Source organism: Myotis lucifugus, unplaced genomic scaffold (genome assembly GCF_000147115.1).
Source record: "Myotis lucifugus unplaced genomic scaffold, Myoluc2.0 scaffold_121, whole genome shotgun sequence".
Taxonomy (NCBI): Eukaryota; Metazoa; Chordata; class Mammalia; order Chiroptera; family Vespertilionidae; genus Myotis; species Myotis lucifugus.
This window is the reverse complement of record NW_005871169.1, coordinates 2650961-2674825: the sequence shown is the minus strand read 5'-3', so window position 1 is coordinate 2674825 and position 23865 is coordinate 2650961. Positions and strand designations below refer to the sequence as shown.

General features: G+C 38.0%; 1 protein-coding gene and 1 pseudogene across 1 annotated transcript in view; both read right to left on the bottom strand.

Annotated features, from left to right (window-relative positions):
- CUBN (cubilin) overlaps positions 1-23865 on the bottom strand; it is a 282087-nt gene that overhangs the window by 206588 nt on the left and 51634 nt on the right. The window contains exons 23-27 of the mRNA XM_006093733.3: positions 10579-10771; positions 8385-8545; positions 7024-7205; positions 5805-5961; positions 2386-2573 (exon numbers count right to left, since the gene is read on the bottom strand). Coding sequence (XP_006093795.1) covers positions 2386-2573; positions 5805-5961; positions 7024-7205; positions 8385-8545; positions 10579-10771 — 881 coding nt within the window. The remainder of the gene's footprint in view (positions 1-2385; positions 2574-5804; positions 5962-7023; positions 7206-8384; positions 8546-10578; positions 10772-23865) is intronic.
- LOC102442375 lies at positions 19599-20791 on the bottom strand (annotated as a pseudogene).

The window sequence follows — 23865 nt, the reverse complement described above, 5'->3', positions numbered from 1 at the left end:
TCTTTAAGCCCCTTGGCTTAAAGAAATGGAAAAAAGTCACCTCCCTCTGGCAACAGCATTATTCTTTGGAAGCCTTTGCTGAACTTCTGGTTCTCGTTCTGTACTTTTGCTGCTTTCACCATCCATGTTGCACAAGATAGATGGCATGCCTGTAACACCTTCTATGAAGGGCCTCTCATGAGCTGCTCTGCAGTTACTGGAACAAATAATTTTTATTTGACAGTTTTCAAATGCCTCCAAAAATTATCTGATGGGCTTTGTTACCATGCCATCCTCAAGTAAGTCCAGCGAGATGGAGTCCAGTCCCTGGAGAGGTTTCCTCTCATTTCCTCCCCACTCTTTCTGCCTAAGCCTCCTTCAAAGTCCAGTTCCGAGCTTCCTCCTCTCTGCATTATCACATTGTGTTTACCACACCACAACATGGCGCCTAGAATACTGCAGCACACACAGCGCTCTGCAAGGCCATCAGTTCTATTCTGGTTTGTGCCCAAGGTGATAGGATTGCATTGACTATGTAGGGCTTATACCAAAAGGCCAGTTTGGAATTCAGTTATTTCTCACTAATTAATAGCTGTCATTAGGCAGAACCTAAAATATGTCTGTGATACTCGATTTAACCTTAACTTACTGAGATCCTGTAAGATTCCCAACTCTCTAATCAGTGCCTGGGTCACAAAGTGAGTAGAAGACGGCTCCTACCTTCACAAAACTCAGAGTTCCAGGGGCATGTGGACACAGTCACAACCAGAAAAATATAATATGATAAACTACTGTGCTTATGGTACGATAAAGGTCTTTAACATCAACTCTTCATTTAATTTTTAAAGAATGATCAAGATCTTGCTACATGAAGAAAAAAAAGAGGCTACTCCTGATAAATGGAATGAGACAAGCACACCATTATTAAGTGTGTAAAGACTATCTAATCACTAGATCACGGAAAGGGGACTTTAAAACCATTGTCAAGTTTGTGCTTATAAGTTTGTTTTATGTTGTGTCACATTTTGAATACCACAATGGTTAGTATTTCTATAATATTGTTTTCTAAATATAAAGCAAGGTTTTCTTTAACCTATAAAATTATCCCTCAGAAACAAGGTAATCCTTATTATAGAACCTCAGAAAGTCTCTCAGAGTACAGGAAGTTTCTCTTTCTTATATGTTTTGAAAAAGAAATGTGCTATTTGGAAAAGATATGTTAACCTCAAACAACCTCAATCAAAGATACTTTTTTAAAGAATTGGTAAAAAGAGAGTTAAACTTTTTTTTACAAGGATAAAGTATTTTTTCCTGAGAATATGTCCTCAACATTACAAATGCTGGATGTTGGAAGTCTTTACAAGCAAGGCTTCTAAAAATCATTGATCACCTTAAAAAATAAACACTACCTCATCTCCTTGTGGACATGTGGGATGGGGGAATGCCCTAATGTTATCAGAGTTGGTACTTCACTTCAGAAAAGATTCCTAGTGAAAACATCATACTGTGGATTCAAAAGTATTATATATTAACAATGTAAATGGATATAAAGTTGATGTGTTAGGTGACTCAAAAGTGATTTCATTAAAAAACTAGATGTCAAAATATATGTAAATTGTTTGAGTAAAATTGCTTTATGAAGTGTGAGAGTAGAAATCAATATTTCTAAATTAACATATTATCTCATAATTTTATATATGAATGCATAATTACATTAATAAGTAGCTGCCTAACTTTACAATCTGTAGCCCTAAAAAGGTTGCATATAAATATATAAAAATGTTGTAAATAAAATATCATAAAAATAGCAGATTACCTCATATTTTGGGTTCCCTAATTTTCAAGCAGTTTTTATTGTATAGCATTGTACCATATATGGAGAATTGAATAAGTGTCACTGGTGGTCATTATTACAACAAATAGAAACTTCTGTTTTACAAAAAGAAAAGCCAACTAAGTGAGCATAAATTTAAATAAAAACAAAAATCTAAATCATGATTCTTAATTTCAGGCAAATTAAGTATTAAGTAAAGCTGTGACACCCAACATGTTTCTGATCTCTTGTTTAGAGAACAAACATAAAAACAACCAACCAAAAATAGAAGTTATTCTTCCCCTTCTGCATTATTTAATTAACAGAGGTCGGTCAGTCTGAAAGTTACAATGAAGCTAAAAACATAGATAGTTCTTTGTGCATATAATTTAAAAGCTTAAATATCTTTAATATTACAATGATGCAGCAAAAGAGGCGTGAAATATTCCTGCTCAAACACCATGGCTAGTGGTGTATTAAAGATGTGTAAGTCAGGGTTAGGGATTCGGTTCTTCAAGGCATGATGCCTTCTAGTTTGGCTTGCCTAACTTTATTTGAAAATACAGTAATATACTTAACTTCAGAATACATACCTCTAAATAGTCATGGGAGCAGTTTAGGTGATTTTCCAATTCAAATTCCAAAAATGTGTAATTCACAGTGTTGCCAGTTGTTGCTTGGATGGTCCAGTTGCAACGCTGATTGTCAGAATAGGGATTTGGATAATGTATACTCTCTAGGATGCCATAGGTTCGATTCACAATCATCACGTTCTCACAGGCTAGAAAAAATAATCATGATTGTTAATAACCACCATCAAATATGTCAAAATTACTCCAAGATGTGTGTATATATATATATATATATATATATGCTTTGAATAATTATTAATTCCAATGGCTTAAATCTGAAAAGAAAGAAATATCAGTAGAGCTATCAGCTGTTAAAGTGTGTATACATTTTTTTTGGACACCCAGTATATTTGGTGTGGCATATTTATAGTGAAAAGGTTTCCATTTAGAACAAGGTAAAATGTTGCTTAAGTGAATTCAGCAACTTAAAAGTGTCATGAAAACTGCCCATGTTAGAATGGACATCCAATTCCTGTGAATCCATGGAAAGCCAAATAGCTCAGCACTACTCAGAGATCTGTTTGTTTAGAGAAGTGTGTTAAACATTCTATGCTTCTGTTTTTCTAACTTTAACATTTGGAAGGGACAAAAATCTTGACCTTTAAATCCAACAGTTTAAAAACACAAAGTTCTATGTGAATGCTAAACATAAATAACAACATGGCTTTGTTGAATTCAAAAGTCAGCATGTAATTCATAACAAAGGCTCCGTTATGCCTGTAGTTAGTTATCAGGAAGTACCAAAGGCCTAGAGGGAATGCACAGGATTTGAAGAAAAATGAAAATCTTAAATGTTTAAAACAGTCTTCAATCCAATGGTGGCATTTTCTTCAGCTTAATTTTCAACAAGACTACACTAGGTACCTCTAGACTAGGTATGGCTTGTCCTGCCAGAGCCAAATTCAGCCAAACCTAATGACTGAAGGCATATGCATGCCTTTTCTCAAGCCTTTCTTATATTATCTGTATGAAATGGAATACAAGAGAATGGCAAAACAAATGTTATATTGAAAAGGTTGTCTCTGAAAACTGTGGTTTATATATGCATTCCTACCACAAGACAGCTTCCTGGCAGGTGGCTGGAACACCATTTATAAACTTTGGTTTGAAAAGTATACACTTGTGGCTCTTCAAAAGCCTTCTTTTGCTAAAGCAGGGGTATTCAAACTATTTGTCTTTGAATATTTTTAGGTAACACTTTTGTCCACACAGGATTTTCAAAGAATGATTTTGTGATTTCAGATGCCTGCAAGAAATGACACCTATTAGGCAGACAGGTATCATGTGCCTCACTGACAACAAAACAGGGCAGAGGAAAATGTATTCATTAACCACATGGGCTGTTCTCGGTGCTCAAAAATTATACTATGTGCCAGCCTCTAATTTCAAATAGCAAATTATATGGAAAAACTCACTGGTTCCTCTGATTTTTACTTTTAAGGACGTAAGTGCACTAAATTACTTATTTAGTGTTCTGAAATGATGGGAGAGAATAAAATATCATAGAAATAAAAGGTAGCTGAGAAACAAATTAGGATAGCAATAACAAAACTGGAGATACGATTATATGCTCAACCAAACAGATATATCCCTGCTGGAATCTGGGAGGCCTTTTATGCACTAATGATGAATTTCTGAGGAACAAAGCTTTATATCATTAAACCTTAGTATTCAAAACTAGAGTTCACTCTAACCCCATATATAAGTGAGTGTGAATCCTCAAATTCACACAGAATCAAAGTTAAACATTAATCCTCTCAACTAATCGGAAGGGATATTATATACTGATTATGATTTTGTGACTTTCGGTTCTATTTTTAGGAAATTGTGTCAAAATTATGGGTAAACATAGATTTAATGGGGGCAAGGAACTGTATTTTCAAAACACAAGTAGCCCTGGCCGGTGTCACAATGGTTAGTGTCGGCCCACACACAAAGGGTCGCAGTTGCGATCCAGGTCAAGGGCACGTACATGTACCTGGGTTGCAGGTTTGATCCCCAGCCCCAGTTGGGGTGAGTGCGAGAGAGGCACAATTGATATGCCTCTCTCACACTCTCTTCTTCTCTCTCTCTCTCTCTTCCCCCACTTCTTCCCTCTATCCCTCCCTCCCTCCCTCCCTCTTTCCATCCCTTCTACTTTCTCTAAAAATCAATGAAAAAAATATCCTCAGGTGAGGATTAAGAAAATATAAAAACATACAAGTAAAGTGTTTATTAAAAACATAAATTCAAGAAAACTTGTTTGTTGAATAACATAAATTCAAGAAAACCTTGTTTGTTGACTGTTCATTTTAAAGCTAACTTTAGAAAGTATTTAATTCTAGAGCTAGATTTAAGAGAAAAAAATCATGGAACCCAGAGAAGAAAAGTGACCTTCCCAGGCAGGACAAACCCCTGAGCCCCTGGACTTCTGTTCAATACTCGTTTAATCCCACCAGATTGCCTCATGGGAAAGCAGGTTTTAAAATGGCATCTCGCCGAAACCGGTTTGGCTCAGTGGATAGAGCGTTGGCCTGCGGACTGAAGGGTCCCAGGTTCAATTCCGGTCAAGGGCATGTACCTGGGTTTCGGGCACATCCCCAGTAGGAGATGTGCAGGATGCAGCTGATCAATGTCTCTCTCTCATCGATGTTTCTAACCCTCTATCTCTCTTCCTTCCTCTCTATAAAACATCAATAAAATATATTTTAAAATGGCATCTCTACAAAGACCAGATTTTTCTCCAGTAAAGAATGTGCCTACTCTACGTGTGACTCACAAGGACCATAGTTTTCCTTAATAAAATTAATACCTTTTGAAATACATGACCAAAAAAATGTGTTAGAAACACTATGTACAATGGAATAATGTCTAATGAGAGGATCTTAATGTTTGATACAAATAAAAACCGATTAGCTGTTAACCTGTTACACTGATCTTTAGCTGAATTGCAACTGTTTCAGCATATTAAATACTCCTCTAAGTTTCTATTAGCTTACCACATGCTTTAGTCAGATGATAAATTTAATGCATAAGCATTTCTTCCCTAATAGAGTTACATTTTTCTCAATAAGGAGATAAGATTTATTTTAATGGCTCAAACCAATGGCTTATACTTATTTCCGTTGGTTTCATTCATCAAAAGATTGAGACCTGCCCTGCCCAGGTTGTTTAGTTGGTTGGAGCGTCCTCCCATACACCAAAAGGTTGCCGCTTCGCCTGGGTCCCTGGCTGGGTCGAGTACAGGAAGCAGTTGATTGATATTTTTCTCTCATATAGATGTTTCTCTCTCTCTCTCTCTCTCTCTCTCTCTCTCTCTCTCTCATATCCTTGGATGGGGATTTAAAAATATATATATTGAAGACCCCTACGGGCAACAAGCAGCCAGTATACATACTTACTCTGGTGGTATTTGGCCAGGAAGCCACCTCCTTGTTGGTGTTCATCCGTCCTCAGTTTTAAAAACATGCTGTCTCCACTAGAACGAATTAGAGGCGGTTTCTCATTCCCACAAAGCTGAGTTAGCAGGTGAGAGCTGGTACTTGGACCATCATATACCTTTAATAAAACATTTTAAATGTCAAATGATTATGGCTATACACATTATATAAAGGCCTCTGTAAATCTCAAGAACTGGAAAAAGAATATATATATGACATAACAAAAGAATAACCCTGAATCAAAATATCTTTAAAATTATAGCTAATTGTCTATAAACTTGGGCCATGAATGCTGGCCATTTAGCCATGGCAGTATATAGTTGTGTGTGAACCCAGGTTGAAATCTGAAGATTGAAAATAAAAGATTAGCTGAGACCAGTTTGGCTCAGTGGATAGAGTGTCGGCCTGCGGACTGAGGGGTCCCGGGTTCGATTCCGGTCAAGGGCATGTACGTTGGTTGCAGGCACACCCCCAGTGGGAGATGTGCAGGAGGCGGCTGGTCGATGTTTCTCTCTCATCGATGTTTCTGACTCTCTATCCCTCTCTCTTCCTCTCTGTAAAAAATCAATAAAATATATTTTTTAAAAAAAAGAAAAGAAAAGATTAATACATATTTTGAGACCATAGCTGTTATCAGTAGTCTTCCTTGTTTTTTTAATTTAATAGTTTATAATTTATAACACTTTAATAAATTTTAAAATTTAGATTGTTTTTTAATGGAAAAGCCTGAATAGCTGGTTCTATAAAAAGTTATACCTGGAGGACTTCAATTATCCTCTCTAATTCACCAATAAAATCCTCTATATTGTTATTTTGCACTACATATATAGAAAGTACATTGATAATAATTATGATAAATCTCATAACCCCTTTTAGTAGTCTTATATCCTAATAGTCCATATTTCATATATTTTAATATCTTATTATATATAGTTCATATTTAATGTATTTTAATACTTAAATATATAAATATCAAGTCATTGAGTAATACATGCTATACTTAGAAGGCAAATCATTTTCATAAAATTTTCCTTTAATTATTTATTTTGCTTAAAATGTTTATGTGGATGTTTTGTTTAAATGTTCCCCTTTCTCAAATCTCAAAAATAAAAATAAATGCATTTATGTGTGTTGGGCAAGGAGGAAGCAGTGAATTATAAAACTGAAACTGTATACATACGGCCAGATAATCTAAAGTGCAGTTAGGATGATGCTCCAAGTGAAACTCTTCAAATTCCAGTTCAAATGGGCTGCCCTGGCTGGCTTTCAGCCACCAGTAGCATTCGGAGCTGTGGTAATAGGGCATCGGGTAGTTGGGAGATGTGAAGGTGCCAGTGGGAGTGGTGAGATTGCCCCCACAACCTACAGGAGAAAGAGATGAAATGATGCATAACTTTCTTTCTGGTCACAGTGAATCTTCTTGTCTATATCAAACTGGTGCTACTATTACTCCCCTTTAAGCCAAAACAAAACAACTACATCACCAAAGAGTAGCTAGCCTAGAATCTTAATTCATGTCAATCAATATACTTTCCTTTTCATAACCAAGATGACCAGTTTGATTAAATATACCAGGGAATCAAACCATCTTTCCTTACTTTGTATTTCAAAAACAAAAGGCTGCTGTGAATTCAGAAGTACTTACAATGTTGAAGTTTATTACAAACTAGAGGCCCAGTGCACAAAATTCATGCACGGGAGCGGGGATGTGGAGGGGGGGTGGCGGGGGGGAGGCCCTCAGCCTGGCCTGCACCCTCTCACAATCTGGGACCCCTCGGGGGATGTCCGACTGCTGGTTTAGGCCCAATCCTGCAGGGATCCCACAGGGATCGGGCCTAAACTGGCAGTCGGACATCCCTCTTGCAATCCAGGACCGCTGGCTCCTAACTGCTCACCTGCCTGCCTGCCTGATCACCCCTAACCACTCTGCCTGCCTGCTTCATCACCCATAACCACTCACCTGCCTGCCTGATCACCCCTAATCACTCTGCCTGCCTGCCTGATTGCCCCAACCACTCTTCCTGCCTGCCTGATTGCCCCTAACTGCTCACCTGTCTGCCTGATTGCCCCTAACTGCTCACCTGCCTGCCTGATCACCTCTAACTGCCTCTGCCTCAGCCCCCGCCACTGCAGCTTCATCCAGAAGGATGTCTGGAAGGTCATTTGGCTGTCCGGTCTAATTAGCATATTACGCTTTTATTATTATAGATCAGTGGTTCTCAACCTGTGGGTCGCGACCCCTTTGGCAGTCAAACGACCCTTTCACAGGGGTCGCCTAACACCATCCTGCATATCAGATATTTACATTACGATTCATAACAGTAGCAACATTACAGTTATGAAGTAGCAACGAAAATAATTTTATGGTTGGGTCACAACATGAGCAACTGTATTTAAAGGGCCAAAAGGTTGAGAACCACTGTTTATAGATAGTAATCACAAGACACAGATGGAAAAATATGGATAAGAGTATGGCAATACAAAAACCAAGAAACCAACCCAATTGGACTCACCAATAAAAGATGGTTCTTTGATCTTTACCTGTTAATGATCCATCCCAGTAAGCTGAGAATCCAGAACTTGAGACAACGATGTCACTCTTAAATTGCAACCATAATTTATTGCTGTGAGAGATGATTCTTGGAGGTGTAGTTGAGCCACAGTATTTTCCCAGGAGTGGTGACGTTTCATAGCCTCCATCTCTGTGACAAAATGCAGATGTAAACATTCACCAGGTTATTGATAATATTACTGAATAAACATTTAACATATTTGAACTTTCAGATTGCAAACACATTAATTTGTGTCAATCAATATTTCTCAAAAATACTCTAAAAACATCATTTTAAGTTTTCAATTTATCAAATAGTACTTGAATAATTTAATAAAGAATAACCATCAGTTATGGTTGGCATAACATTTTATATAATCAATGGCCAACTGAAAAAAAGTGTTTAGTCTTCTTCTCAAATAAAGTGTCTGGCAAACGCCAGAGAGCACCAGACAGAAAACTCATAATTATTAAAAGTATAAACAAATGTTGCTTAATTTTACAGAGAAGCCTTAAATGTTTTTCTTCTAAATAATGTTTCTTTTATGAAAATTTTCAAATTTTACTATATCATATTTGACTTATATAGCAACATGTTTTAATTAAATTTTATTTTTCCCATCACCATTTACCCCCCTGTACCCTCTTCCACCTCCACCCACCCCTCACTGCTCCCCTGCAATCATCACACTGTTGTCCATGTCAATGAGTTATTTTCCTTTTTTTCTTTTTGTACCATATGATTTCACTCATATGTGGAATCTAATGAACTGAACTAACTAGCAAATTTTTAAAAATAATTCTTTCCTCAATAACTTTTGGGTTCTTAACTCTAGTTTATAATCTGTAGTGGTGTTTTTGTTTTTTTTCCCCCTTGTTAATCTTCACCAGAGGATATTTTCCATTGATTTTTAGAGAAAGTTGAAGGGAGGGGGAGAGACAGAGAGAGAGACACATTGATTGGTTGCCTCCCTCAGGCGCTCCAACCAGGGCCAGGGATTGAGTTTGCAACTGAAGTAGGTGCCCTTGACCAGAATCAAACCCAGGGCCCTTCAGTCCTTGGCAATGCTCCATCCACTGAGCCAAACCAGCTGGGGCTGTAGCTCTTTTGGACCTGGAGAGTATAATGCTAAGCGAAATAAGCCAGTTAGGGAAAGAGAAGTATCACATGATCTCATTCATATGTGAAATCTAATGAACAAAATAGACATAGAAGCATGGAACAGACTGATGAATTTCAGAGGGAAGGTAGGTGTGAGAGTGGGTGGGGTGGGGAGAGATTAACCGGAGAAATTATATGCATATATACATAGTCCTTGGACACAGATAATAGTGTGGTAAAGGCCTAGGAGGTGTGGGTGTGGGGTGGAGGGAGTCAATCGGAAAACAACAAGAAAGGGAACATCTGTAATACTTTCCACAATAAAGATGATTTTTTAAAAAACATGATTCACTCAATATAAAAGTTCAATGGTTAACTGTTATAAATTAAGACAATTATGTTTTTTAGCATGATATAGTACAAGTATGACTTTTTTAGTACCTTACTTTATATCATAGCATAAAATTTACCATAAAATAGTATAAGATTTTAGGCTTTTGAAATGCCAATAAAATATTTAAAACTGATGCATGCCAAATTTAACTCAATTAAGCTAACTTACCTTTACTATAAATATAACTTTTTAAACACATTCTTTGAAAGAATTAAAGAAAAAATGTCATGCACTGAAATTGACAAGCCTAGACTTATTACTTAACACAAAAAACTTTGTGAAAACCTTAAGACAAGGTTGCTATCTTAGCATCATTCTGTGATCTAATTAGACTAAATGGACACTGAACAGACTAAAATGTAAACTAAGTTTATATAAAGTAGATATGCAACAATAACTAGTATCTAATTTCAGAGTGAAAGTATATTTGTTTACTCGGCCCAAATAAAATCTGGAGTTTATTTTCAAATACTTGCAATAAAAGAATCACTTCAAAATAATTGGAATCTTATGCAATTCTCTGTTTTTCTTCTGGTAAGTCAGGCTCCAAATGAAAAACATTATGGCTTATAAGAAAGAGAACTGCAAGGAGTTTTATAGAGAAAATCTATATATTTTCCTTAACCTTTCCAGGAAAGATTGTGAATGGAGATAATGAAAAGCATTATGATAAAACAAAGGTGCTTACTTAATTTCCACAAAATCTCCTAGACATTTTCCACCAAATTCCTCCTCCAAGGAGAAGTTCGTGAAATGCAATGCAATCTGTTGGCTGGTTCCCACTGTGATCCTATAAATGCACTTCCAGTTGTTGGGGTAATTATTGGGGAAGTTTGGAGAAGTAAATGTACCAGATTCTTCTGTATAGTCTTTCAAGCATACTGTGAAAAGAAATAGACCACAAGAGAGAAAATAAAAAATATGATGCTACATTTCATTCACAAGACATTCAGTAATACACACTTGATTAATTTGTGCCAATGTACTTGATTTTTAATAGGCTGTTTTGGAAAGTTCAAAGAGTAATTTCATTTCAAAATGAAGTTTTGAATTCAATGGCAAAACAATTTTTAGTAGTAAACCTAAGCTAGGTAGTGTAAATTTGTTATATATTTCAAAAGTAAACAAATGTTTATGTTCTTGCAAGTGTTGTAATGTTTCTAATTCAGGCAAATTACCATGAAAATTATAAATGAGACTCAACTACAGAAATCATAGAGGGGGCTTAGAAATAATTTAGTTCTGTTCTCTTTTTCACAAGCTTCATTTCAAATGGTTTTAACCGAAGCATGCACTTATGAGAAATGACAAAGCAGGTATCTCAGTCATAAGAGTGAAGACTAGGAGATGAGACTCAGATCAGCGTGCCATGAGTCAATGCCCAGCTCAAATGCTGATAAGCTATGCAACCTTGGGCAAGTTACTTCGCCTCTCTGAGCCTCATCTCTAAAATGGAGATGGTAACTATCTTTGAGTACACATCTCAGGCTTAGAGACAATGCAATTAAAGGCCTTGGCACATGGCATGTGCTCAATAAATGGTAGTAATCATTATTAGATTTCAAAATAGACCAGAAAGGTATAAGAAAAACAGAGCACAAATTATGGGGAATAAATTAGATCACACAAAACGTTTAGATAATACTTGGACAATTTTATGTCCTAAACAAATATTAACTGTTCTACTTTAAGAGTTTTAACTTTAGCCCTAACCAGTTTGGCTCAGTGGATAGAGCGTCAGCCTGTGGACTGAAGGGTCCCAGGTTCAATTCCTGTCAAGGGCATGTACCTTGGTTGCTGGCACATCCCCAATAGGGGGTGTGCAGGAGGCAGATGATTGATGTTTCTAACTCTCTATCCCTCTCCCTTCCTCTCTGTAAAAAATCATTAAAATATATTTTTAAAAGAGTTTTAACTTTACCTTTTCAGTCCTTCAGACTCCATATTTACTAACCAACCCACTCAACCTCTTATGCTCTCCAAATCTGAGATATTTTCCAAAGAAAATCTGGTTTCAGTGCATTTTAATGTATATTCAATTAAACCCAGTAATAACATAAATCCAGGGTCCAGGAGTAGACACAGATCTACTGAAATGTTTTGGGGGAGAATGCAGTATTCTACTTAATCCTGAGTAAAAAAAGAAAATGAGGATGTTTAGGTATGCTATTTCCCTGGTCACTGTTGTGTAATCATACTCAGAGTAACAGAGGAACCACTGATATTGAGAGCACAGAGACATATAGCAAATATTATAGGCTCTACTACCTCCGTATAGCCCTCAGAGCACCAGGCATTCACCAAATCTCTGGTTTACTTGGCTTGAAGCAGCAAGCAATCAAGGCTTTACTGTATTGAAGGAATCAACAGTGATATTTAGCTTCAAAGATGATTGTCATATACTTTTCTATATATTTGTATCATCTGCTAGGATATTACTTGAAGGAGGAAAAAGAGGAAGAAAGGGAGGAAAAAGACAGGGAGAAGGCAGGCGAGGGAGGGAGAGGGATCAGGGAGAGAGAAGTGGGAGAGAGGTGGTAGATTAAGTATTTCAGACCCAGTAATAAGTATTACTAAGATAAAAATTCATGGATCCCATAGACATTAAGTAAAGGCTATGACCCTGAGCTGGCAGAACTGAGACTCATTGACCACCCCGACATTCAGGTAGCTTCAGCCAGTAAATCAAATATCTAGAGCAAATTATCTGTTCATGTCATTTGTACTTAAAGAGATAATGTTCCTTGCTTACCCACTCTACTCCTAGAATGGAAATACAATCCCATTGACTATTTCTAATGTAACTTGCAATTATTCTGAAGGAGAAAGGTATGTGTAATCAGGTTCCCATGTAAAGAAACTTAATTTAATGAAATTTTGAGAAGTGATGATGAGTAATTTTCTTGTACTTTGTCCAGATGCAAGTCATTATTGCTACATAATGGTGGTTGTTTGTTAATCCCTGCTGAAATTTTGATGTACATATTAATCTTATTTTATGTTACTGGCACAAAGGTAAACACAGTCCCTGATGTATTCAAATGATCTTTACACTTCACTTTGTCTAAAATGTTTTATCTAACAACTTCCCCCTCTCCCCAAACATACCCTTTAACCAATAAATTCTTACTTATCATTTAAGGTCAAATTCAAATATCACTTCCTCTGTGAAGCCTTTCCTAATCAAGTAGAATTAATTTCCTTTTGCTCAATAAAAGTTTATGCAAATGGTAATTTGAGTCCTAAACATATTTTACTGTGACTGTTTTTATGTGAACATATTTCCTCTACTAGGCCTTCAAATATGAATAGGAATTTATTAACCATTATTAATTTTCACTTATCATACTACTGGCCAAGATCACATATAGTAAATATCTATTAAAATTACCCTATATAGCCGAAACCAGTTTGGCTCAGTGGATAGAGCGTCAGCCTGCGGACTGAAAGGTCCCAGGTTCGATTCCGGTCAAGGGCATGTACCTGGGTTGCGGGCACATCCCCGGTGGGAGATGTGCAGGAGGCAGCTGGTCGATGTTTCTCTCTCATCGATGTTTCTAACTTTCTATCTCTCTGTAAAAAATCAATAAAATATATATATTTTTTAAAATTACCCTATATAATAAAAGCCTAATATGCTAAGTGTCCAACCATTTGACCAGTCGCTATGATGCACACTGACCACCAGGGGGCAGATGCCCCAATCGGTAGGGTAGTTTGCTGCTGGGGTCCAGCTGATTGGGACTGGATGAGACGGGCAGGACATTCCCTGGAGCCCTCCTGCGGTCCCTCCCCAGCCCCGATCATGCACCGGTGAGGTCCCTTGGCCTGGCCTGCACCCTCTCACAATCAGGGACCCCTCAAGGGATGTCCACAGGACAGGACAAGGGACCCCACCAGTGCATAAATCACTGCACTGGGCCTCTAGTATTACATAATGTATTGAAAACTAAGAAGGGTAAGAGAACTAATCTCCCACCATATTACCCCCTCCACTCTCTCATCTCATTTTTCCTCTCCTTCCTATCCTCTCTCCTGAGTAAGATGATATTCTTTAACATTTTATAATGTCTATTAATTCTAAATTACAGAAATTGTTTGCTTCCAGCCCTGATGAGTAACTGGTACTAAACTCGTCCCTCTCCATAGCAACAATAATAGTGCAATTCTATCTACCTGCCCTCTTCTTTATGCATTTTAGTTCTATCATTTAATTATATTTGTATTATAAACTCTAACTTACTATTATTTTTGCTTTCAATCATTAGTTGTCTTTTAAAGAAATAATGAGAGTAAAAAGCAATCGGCATATTTATCCAGTTATTTATCATTTCTGGCATTCTTCATTCCTTCTTGTTAATATATTTCTCTTTGGTATAACTTCCCTTTGACGTGATGGACTTGTTAATATTTCATGTAGTATAGGTATTCTAGTAGTAAGTTCTCTCAGCTTCTGTTTGTCTAAAGATATCCTTTTTGCACTCTCATTTTGAAAACATTTTTCCTGCATATTTAAATGTTTTCCTCTCACAACTTTTAATATTGCATTCCATTTTCTTTTTAGCTCCATTTTTTTAATTAGAAACCAGCTGTCATTTATATCATGGTTTCCCTGTGTACAATGTGTCCTTTTTCTCTTTATTTCCCAGATATTTGTGACATGGATAGAGGAGTGTGTGAAATATAAAGTGTCAGGTATGAAGTAGGTGTGAAGTGTGAAGTTGTAGCATATTAACTCTAAGCAGACTTACTGATTAGTTAAGAACGAATATTGTTAGCCTTTGAGAAAATACACCAAAAAATTAGGTATCATTGAAAAGCCAATGAGGAAAAAAGAATGGAATTCCAAAAATGAAAGTAGCAACAGAAGATGGACATCTGTGAAACGCAAATCTATATCACTCTTCTGTAGTAAAGGACTAAATGCTTTCCTCACAAGAGTATGAACAAGGCCAATATGTCCAATCTCATCCTTTCTAGCCAGCATTGTACAGAAGGCACTAGTCACTGCAGTAAGGCAAAAGAGACAGACAGGCAGGGAGATATTGAAAAGGAAAAAATAAAACTGTCCTTATTCACAGATATGATCAACTGTAAGAATATACTAAGGAATCTAGAAAAAATTTACTAGAACTAACAAATGAGTTTAACAAGAAACAGAATACAAGATAAGAATCTTTTAAAAAAAATAAAGCTTGAACAACTAAACACCATTTGCTAAGCAAGCAAACAAACTTGGATACAAAACTCACATGATATGGAAAAATTAACTCAAAGTGGATTATAAACATAAATGTACAAAATCAAACCACAAAATTTGTAGAAGAATGCACAGAGGAAAATCTTCACACCTTGAATAGGTACACATTTCTTAGCCAAAATACAAAAACACTAACCATAACAGAAGAAAAGGACATATTAGACTTCTGCTCTTCAAACGATACCATTAAGAAAAATAAAATGCTAGCTGTACATACTAGGAGAAAATATTTGCAATACATTTATCCGACAAAGGACATACTTGTATCCAGAATATATACCATACAGTAAGACAAATAATACAAACATAAATGAACAAAATGATTTTAATTGTACACCCCACAAAACAAGATATATAAATTGTGAATAAATATATGAAAAGGTACTCAGCGCTATTAATCACCAGAGACATGCAAATTAAAACAACACTGAGGCACCACTACACAACTACTAGAGGCTAAAAATGAAAAGACTGACAATACCAAGGGCTGGCAAAGATGAAGCGAAAGTAGAATTCTCATTCATTGTAGGTGGGAATATAAAATGATATAACCTCTTTATTAAAAATGTCTAGCAGTTCCTCATAAAATCCTATATAATAAAAAGCTAATATGCTAATTAGACCAGACGGCGGAACAACCTTCCGAGACGACCTTTCTGAACGATCTTCCAGAATGACCAGTGGGTGGGGGGCAGGGCCGCGAGGCATAGGACCGCAAGGGTCAAGCCCCTTGCACGAATTTCGTGCATCGATCCTCTAGTTAAACACAATATTACCATATGACCCAGAAATTCTACTCTTAGGAATTGCCCCAAAAGAAAGGATAACACAAGTCCACAAAATAACTTGCATACCAATGTTCACAGCAGCCTATTTCATAGTAGCTAAAAACTAGAAATAACCCCACTGTCCAAATAATCAAGTTTTGATATATCCATACAAAGGCTTTTTCATTAATAAAAAGAAAGCCCTAGCTGGTTTGGCTCAGTGAATAAAGTGCTGGCTTGAGGACTGAAGGGTCCCGGATTCAATTCTGCTTAAGGACACATGCCCAGGTTGCAGACTCAATCCCAGGAGGCAGCCAATCAATGATTCTCATCATTGATGTTTCTATCTCTTTTTCCCTTTCCCTTCCTCTCTGAAATCAATAAAATATATTTTTAAAAAATAAAGAAAAAGAAAAAAAACTAGTTATAAATACAACCACATAAACAAATTATAGGAGCATTATGCTTAATGAAGAAGCCAAAGATAAAAGGGTGCATACTGTGTGTTCGCACTCATACCTGCCTTTTGAACAGGTAGAACTAATCAATAGTGATAATAATCAGGTCTTCAGTTGTTGAGATGGAATCTGTGTAGGGATTGATCAAGGAAACACTAGAATATTTTCTTGGATGATAAAAGTACTATATATTTTGAATGGAGTAGTGATTACATGGATATACACATTTTTAAAACTCCAGATGAATTTTACTTACTAAATTACTAACAATAATTGCAAAATAAGCCGTACCAGTTTGGCTCAGTGGATAGAGCATTGGCCTGCAGACTGAAAGGTCCCAGGTTCGATTCCGGTCAAGGGCATGTACCTTGGTTGCTGGCACATCCCCAGTAGGGGGTGTGCAGGAGGCAGCTGATCAATGTTTCTCTCTCATCGATGTTTCTAACTCTCTATCCCTCTCCCTTCCTCTCTGTAAAAAATCAATAAAATATATTTTTTAAAAAAATCTATGTTAAGGCCCTGGCCAGGTGGCTCAGTTGGTTGGAAGTTTATTTCTTACACCAAAAGGCTGGTCAGGGACATACCCAGGTTGCGGGTTTGATCCCCAGTTGAGGGCGTGTACAAGAGGCAACCGATCCATTATTTTTCTCTCTTTCTCTTCCTCTCTCTCTAAAATCAATAAAAACATATCCTGGGATGAGGATTTAAAAAAAAATCTATGTTATGTTAAAAGTTTAAAAGTTCTGTGCAAAAACAAGTTGGTTCTCTAAAGAAAATCCAATAAACAATTCAGATATCAAATAAATAATCAATAAAGGTATTGATTATTTATTTGCTATAAATATTAACAAGAATGTTTAATATTAAAATCTGATTGTAGTTTTATGAGTTTCCCATACCCAACTTTATAGGGAAAAGAACAATAGCTCTCTGAACTTACTGTGTCTACTTCTTGAAAGGCTAGTAACTCCTCTTATCTAACACTGAAGTCTGTATAAAATGTTCATGTTTTCTCCCCTTGACAGAATAAATGACTCTTTTTAGAATAATATTAATACAGAGAAATATTAATGCTAGGCTTTTGTTTCATCTTATGCTTTGTAATAAGCACAAATAAGTAAAATTGAATGTATTCCCACAATCATCTGTTGGCATAATTCTTACTACATCAATACAAAATGCAAACATAAAAGTGCCTCTTGTTTATGACTTATGTTGGCAAAGGAATACACATTTCCAATGGCTCTTCACCTTTTGTGATAGTCTAACAACATTTACAAAGAGATGAAAAAGAAAAGTATATTTCTCCCATTCACTACTAGTATATTCAACTGAGCTGCAATGGAAAAGGATATCTCTGAAGATCAAAGACAACTATTGACAGGCCTCACAGATCTTTCTTTCTGACCAACCTCAAAAAAAAAATGTCAAGAAAGAAAAGAGAATATATACAAATTTGCTCGGTGGACCATTACAAAACACAAAGCTGTATCTTTCTAAAAATCATGATGTATCTTTGTCTCCACTAAGCATTTTCAAAAAGTTTTAGTAACAGAATTCAACTCATTATGAAAGGGGAAAATCCAAAACATGGATAATCCCTCCAACCCACAAAGCAGTGATGATATCAGCCCCATACAATTTGGGGGACAGGAATAGAATAAAGGGATCTGAGAATGAATCTCTTAGAGAGACCCTAGATTATGGGTAACTGCTCCACCATCTCCCTTCCTCGCCTTATGCAATAACATGATTATTGAATTACGTGATTATTGAATTACATTAGGGATCAATCTATAAGTGGTGCTTTCTCTTTTTTTCTAATATTTTAATTGATTTCAGAGAGGATGGGAGAAGGAGAGAGAGATAGAAACATCAGTGATGAGAGAGAATCACTGATTGTCTGCCTCCTGCACGCCCCCTACTGGGGATTGAGCCTGCAACCTGGGCATGTGCCCTTGACCAGAATCGAACCTAGAACCCTTCAGTCCACAGGTGGACACTCTATGCACTGAGCCAAACCGGCTAGGGCAAGTGGTGCTTTCTGAAATCACTCATGAGACGTTATTGTCTGCATGAATCCATTTGACCTCAGATTTTCTAGATATGTGTTAAATAATAGTCAAACCAGGAACCATCATCAGCTTCTATTGGCATCTTTGGCTTAACATTCTTCAAAGTGAAGCCTTGAAGGAAGATAAAATTACAAGTTCAATTGCTCCCTCCAGGAAAGAAGAAGCCTCCCTAATAAAAATCTAACATTTTGCTCTACAATTCGCTGTTCGGCAGTCACAGAATTCGCTTTTGATTCTCCCTCACAGGTGACCAATTCAGATGGATGTGAATGTAAGCTAACTCACTACAGCCACTAGTGTAAAAAAACTGCACTTGGACATCAGTCATTCTATTTTACACCTGGCACAGTTGTCGTGTTTCACAGCTACTGCGTAATTTTCCCATAGAATGTCTCCTTTATGTGAGAGAGCCAGTTATTATAACCTCCACTTTTTAGAGAGGTATGGATGAGGGGGGTTCTGAGACTCCCAGAGGTTAAGTTTTAAAATCACTTAGTTTCGACATACCAAAGATAAAAATTCAAAGCCAAGTCCTCCCTTTCCAAATCCTGTACGATTTAATAATCCCTGGTTTCTCTGTACAGGAAATGCCAATTCAGAAATGAGAATGAGTAGAAGATTAGGAATATTACTATTAGATGTTTTCTTTTTTTCCCCCCCACAAGAAAAATTGTTGATTTTATTGGTATTACAGTGGTTTTAGTACAAGCTAAATACAAACACAGTTGTTAATCAATCATCTATCCTTCAAAGATGGATTGTATAAAATATCTTCCTTGCCCAGTTGGCATGGCCCAGTGGTTGATAGTCAACCTATGAACCAGGAGGTCACGGTTTGATTCCCAGTCAAGGCACGTGCCCATGTTGCGGGTTCAGTCCCTAGTAGGGGGCGTGCAGGAGGCAGCTGATGAATGATTCTCTCATGATTGATGTTTTTATCTCTCCCTCTCCCTTCCTTTCTGAAATCAATAAAAATATGTTAAAAATATCTTCTTTAGAAAGTTCTAAGGACTCCATATACAAATGCAAAACTTTGTACTTGTCAATAATCATATCAAATGTTGAGCTACTGACTGAGAGTAAAAAACACAATTTCTGATTTTAAAATTAAGTATCTACAGGCAAAAGTATGCAATTTCCCATGTCTACTATCTCCGTATTCTGCGCAAAGTCCCAAGGCAAAGATTGGTTCTGGCTTTCTGAATTACCAGAGATGAAGACCTGTGTGGCTGACAGCACAGGCCTTTCGTGTTTTTGCCTAGTAGATCCTTAGTCTTTGGGAGGAGGCCTATGAGTAGATTTCCAGGAATTAGATTATAAAGGCCTGGTTTCGGATAAGAATTTCCACTGTAAAAACCTGTAAGTTTTCCATTGGCATAACCATAGCTCTTTGTAGCTGGAGGAGGTTCATTTTTTGCGTTTTCCAACCATTCCTTAAACTTTTTTTCTGCAATTTGTTTTTTTCCTGTAATTCAGCTTGACATTGTTTCTCTTTTTCCTTTTCTTTCTTCTACTCACATTCTTCAGCATTTTTCCCTTAACCATTCTTTATCTTTTTCTTTTGCTTTTTCTTGCAAATGATCTTTCTCCAGTCCCTTTGCTGCTTTTTCCTCCATTTCATTAATTTTTGTTCACTTTCTTTTTTGTTTATTCTTTTTCTCAACCCAGTCTTTGTGCTTTTCTTCAGCAATTATTTTCTTTATTCACATTCTGCCTTTTATTTTCTTTTTTTCTGATTTAATTCCTCTAGAGCAGCGGTTCTCAACCTGTGGGTCGCGACCCCTTTGGCGATCAAACGACCTTTTCACAGAGGTCGCCTAAGACCATCCTGCGTATCAGATATTTACATTACGATTCATAACAGTAGCAACATTACAGTTATGAAGTAGCAACGAAAATAATTTTATGGTTGGGTCACAACATGAGGAACTGTATTTAAAGGGCCAGAGGGTTGAGAACCACTGCTCTAGAGCTTCCTGTTGCAGACAGTCACGTTCTTCTTTTTCTTTGCCAACAAACCACACTTCCCCTGACATCAGGCTGCTCGCTGGTAAGCGCACCCGTTTCTGCTCTTCTTGGTTACCTTTGGATTCAACCACACTGGCACACCCCTGTCACCCCATTCCTCCCAGGCTCCCCCCTTGGCCACTGAGACTTGGGCATCTTCGTCCACATATTCTTCATTCTCCCAGTCACCATCACCATTGTTGTCAAACAGGAAGCTCTAATGGCGAAGGGGAGACAACAGGTTCGTGGAGGAATTGCTACAGCCCAGCAAAGGAGATGGAGATGGGGAGTACACGGCCACCCTCTCCAGCCCCTGTCCTCCCACGTCTGCCATGAGGGCGGAGAAGGAGCCCCAAGGAAGGCCGAGACCTGGCCCTACACCCAGGGTGTCGGAAGGGGGCCAAACAGCCCGCCACCTCCCCACCGCCTTCATTGGGCCCAAGTGCAAACCCACGGAGCAGCGGCAGGGCACAATTAGATGTTTTCTTTAGCATTTCCATTCTAAGGACTAAGAAATTAAATAATAAATATGCCTGAGCTGGGAAGTGCCAGGACACCCATATACACAAAAGTATGAGAAAATACTGACCAATAAGGAAGTAAATATTTAAAAGATCAATAGACTTGCTAACACCCTTCCAGAGGGAGAAATATCTGAATATCTCACAGTAGAAAACACAGAATTCAAGAAGCAGAGAGGATTCTGATTTGCCCAAAGCATTTTAGTATAGAAGCCAAGACAAGAACCAAGACTTCTGACTTGTCTTCAGCCTTCTTTGACCCTGTCATGGAAAGTACTTTCCACCGTGAGCAGTTACAATCCTGTCCACAATTACATCCCAGTTGTAATTATATACTGCAATTTATGTGTTAAGATTTGACTTTCAGAGTCTCTGGGGAACTGCAAACTTTCATTACAATAACTTGAATTGTTTGGTGAAAACCCACTCTAGACCTATTTGAATTAGAATTTCTGGGGGGAACCCTAATACCTGAATGTGTAATAAGAAAATCCCACCCTAAGTTTTTTATGAACAATAGAGTTTGGGAAAACTGCCCTATTGGATTTAACTTTTAAAATAGAATCAGGCCTTGACTGGTGTGGCCCAGTTGGTTAGAGCATTGCCCTATGCACTGGTCAGGGCACATACCTAAGTTTCAGGTTTAATTCCCAGTGGAGGTAGGGGTGCATACAGAGTCAACCTATTGTTGTTTCTCTCCCCCCCTTCCTCTCTCTAAAATCAATAAACATTTCCTCTGGTGAGGATTTAAAAAAAATTATATATATACATATACATATACATATACATATACATATACATATACATATACATATACATATACATATACATATGCCTAAGCGACCATCTGACTGTTCGACCATCTGACCGGTACCTATGATGCGCAATGACCACCAGGGAGCAGATGCTCCTATCGGTAGCTATGGTGTGCACTGACCACTAGGGAGCAGTCACTCAATGCAGGAGCTGCCAAGCTACGATGACTTGGCAGATGCAGTTCTCAGGTGACGCACCCAGAACCAGAGAGGAAAGAGCCCGATTCCAGGTTGTGTCACCCAAGAATGGCCCTCTGGCAATCGGGGACCCAAGAACGGCCCTCTCGCAATCCCCCTCAGGGGATGTCAGAGAGCTGGTTTCAGCCCCATCCCACAAGCCAGGCCAAGGGACCCACTTGCAGGAGGGACCCCACTCACGCCACAGACGACCTTCGAGCCGCAGTTCCACCCCAGCTGCAGCTGGCTGGGGAGGGACTGCGGGAGGTTGGCTCCAGGGTGTGTCTGGCCCTTCTTGCCCAGTCCCACCTGGCCTGCCACCTTCTAATTAATTTCCTTTCAATGTGCACGAATCCATGCACCAGGGCACTAGTAGTAACATAAAATAGAAACAGAACTCTATTCATTTCTTCTAAAGAAATATTCTTTTGCCCTTCTGGTTATCATTTCCTTTTTAAAAATATATTTTTAGAGAGAGAGGAAGGAAGAGGGGGAGAGAGGGAGAAACACTGATGTGAGAGTGAACCATTGGCTGTCTCCAGCATGGAAGGGCGAGGGCTAGGCCCTCCATCTTGCCCCAGGGTAAGGGCTACGCCCTCCATCTTACCTTGGCCACGTGCTTGGCAAGGAGCTTCTTCCTGGAAGTCTAAGCCTCTGCTAGCCACACCCAGGAACAAGACACCGACTTGCTCCTGGCCAATCGGCAGAGCACAGTCCTTTCTCCTCCCCTTACTCCAACCCCCCCTATAAAACCCGTCTCCACACAGAGTTATCTCTCTCGGCCACTTGGCTTGCCGTTGTGTCGGTGAGTGTGGTGGACGGGGAGCTCAAGCTAGCTTGAAATACAGACTCTTATGCTTTTGCATCGGCGTGGCTGGCTCCCTGATGTGGTTTCTTGGGGATCTTGAAATCTGGGCATAACACAGCACACCCCCTACCTGGGATCTAGCACACAGCTGAGAGATGTGCCCTGACCAGGAATCCAACCAGCAACCTTTCAGTGATAGGAGGACACCTAACCAACTAAATCACACCAGCCAGGGCTGAATAACATTTCTGACCTCTAACTCTTAGGCACCTCTAGGGACATTCCAAGATGACTGACGAGAAACAGCACTAAACACACACTGGGGCAGGGGGCGGAGGGAGGGGGGGACAGGCACTCTTAATTGGGAATAAGGAGACTGAGAAATCCCACCAGGGCACACTTTTAACCCTATGTTGATGTGGTTCTGATACTTCCTGTCATTTCCCTAGGTGGTTAGAAAGCACTTCTCTTTTAAGAAAATAGGAAAGTCTACCACAGTTTTACCATAGTTGTGAATTGAATGTTACCAGCCACACAATGGGCAGTTCATGTAGGGCATTTCCAAGAGCTAACCTAGATATGGCAAAACAAACAGATTGGATGTTGGGACTGGATTGTTAGGTTTTGGCTTCTAAACCAACTAGCTGTATATTCTTGGGAGGATAAATTCAATTCTTGATTTCAATTTCCCTCATTTAAAAAATCAGGTAACTGAACTAGATTGGTGCTTTGAACTTTCTGACACACCATAAAAATACATTTACATCAATCACACATACACACAATAGATATAGCAAATGGGTTTGGTGAAATAATACCTAACTCAGTATGATAAACTCTGATACTTTCTATTCTATTCCATACATTTAACAAATGTAGGTAGTAACCTAAGTTAATTTCATGGCCTACTAATGAGGCATGAATGTTTTAATGTTTGAAAAACATTAAATTAGATGTTATGTTTTCATCTAATGTTAACATAGAAAATGTATCAGGTACATTTCTCAACTCTTATACTTTTAAAATTCTCTCTGTAATATTATATTAGTGTCTATGAAGTAAATGTTAATAGAATATAAAATTACAG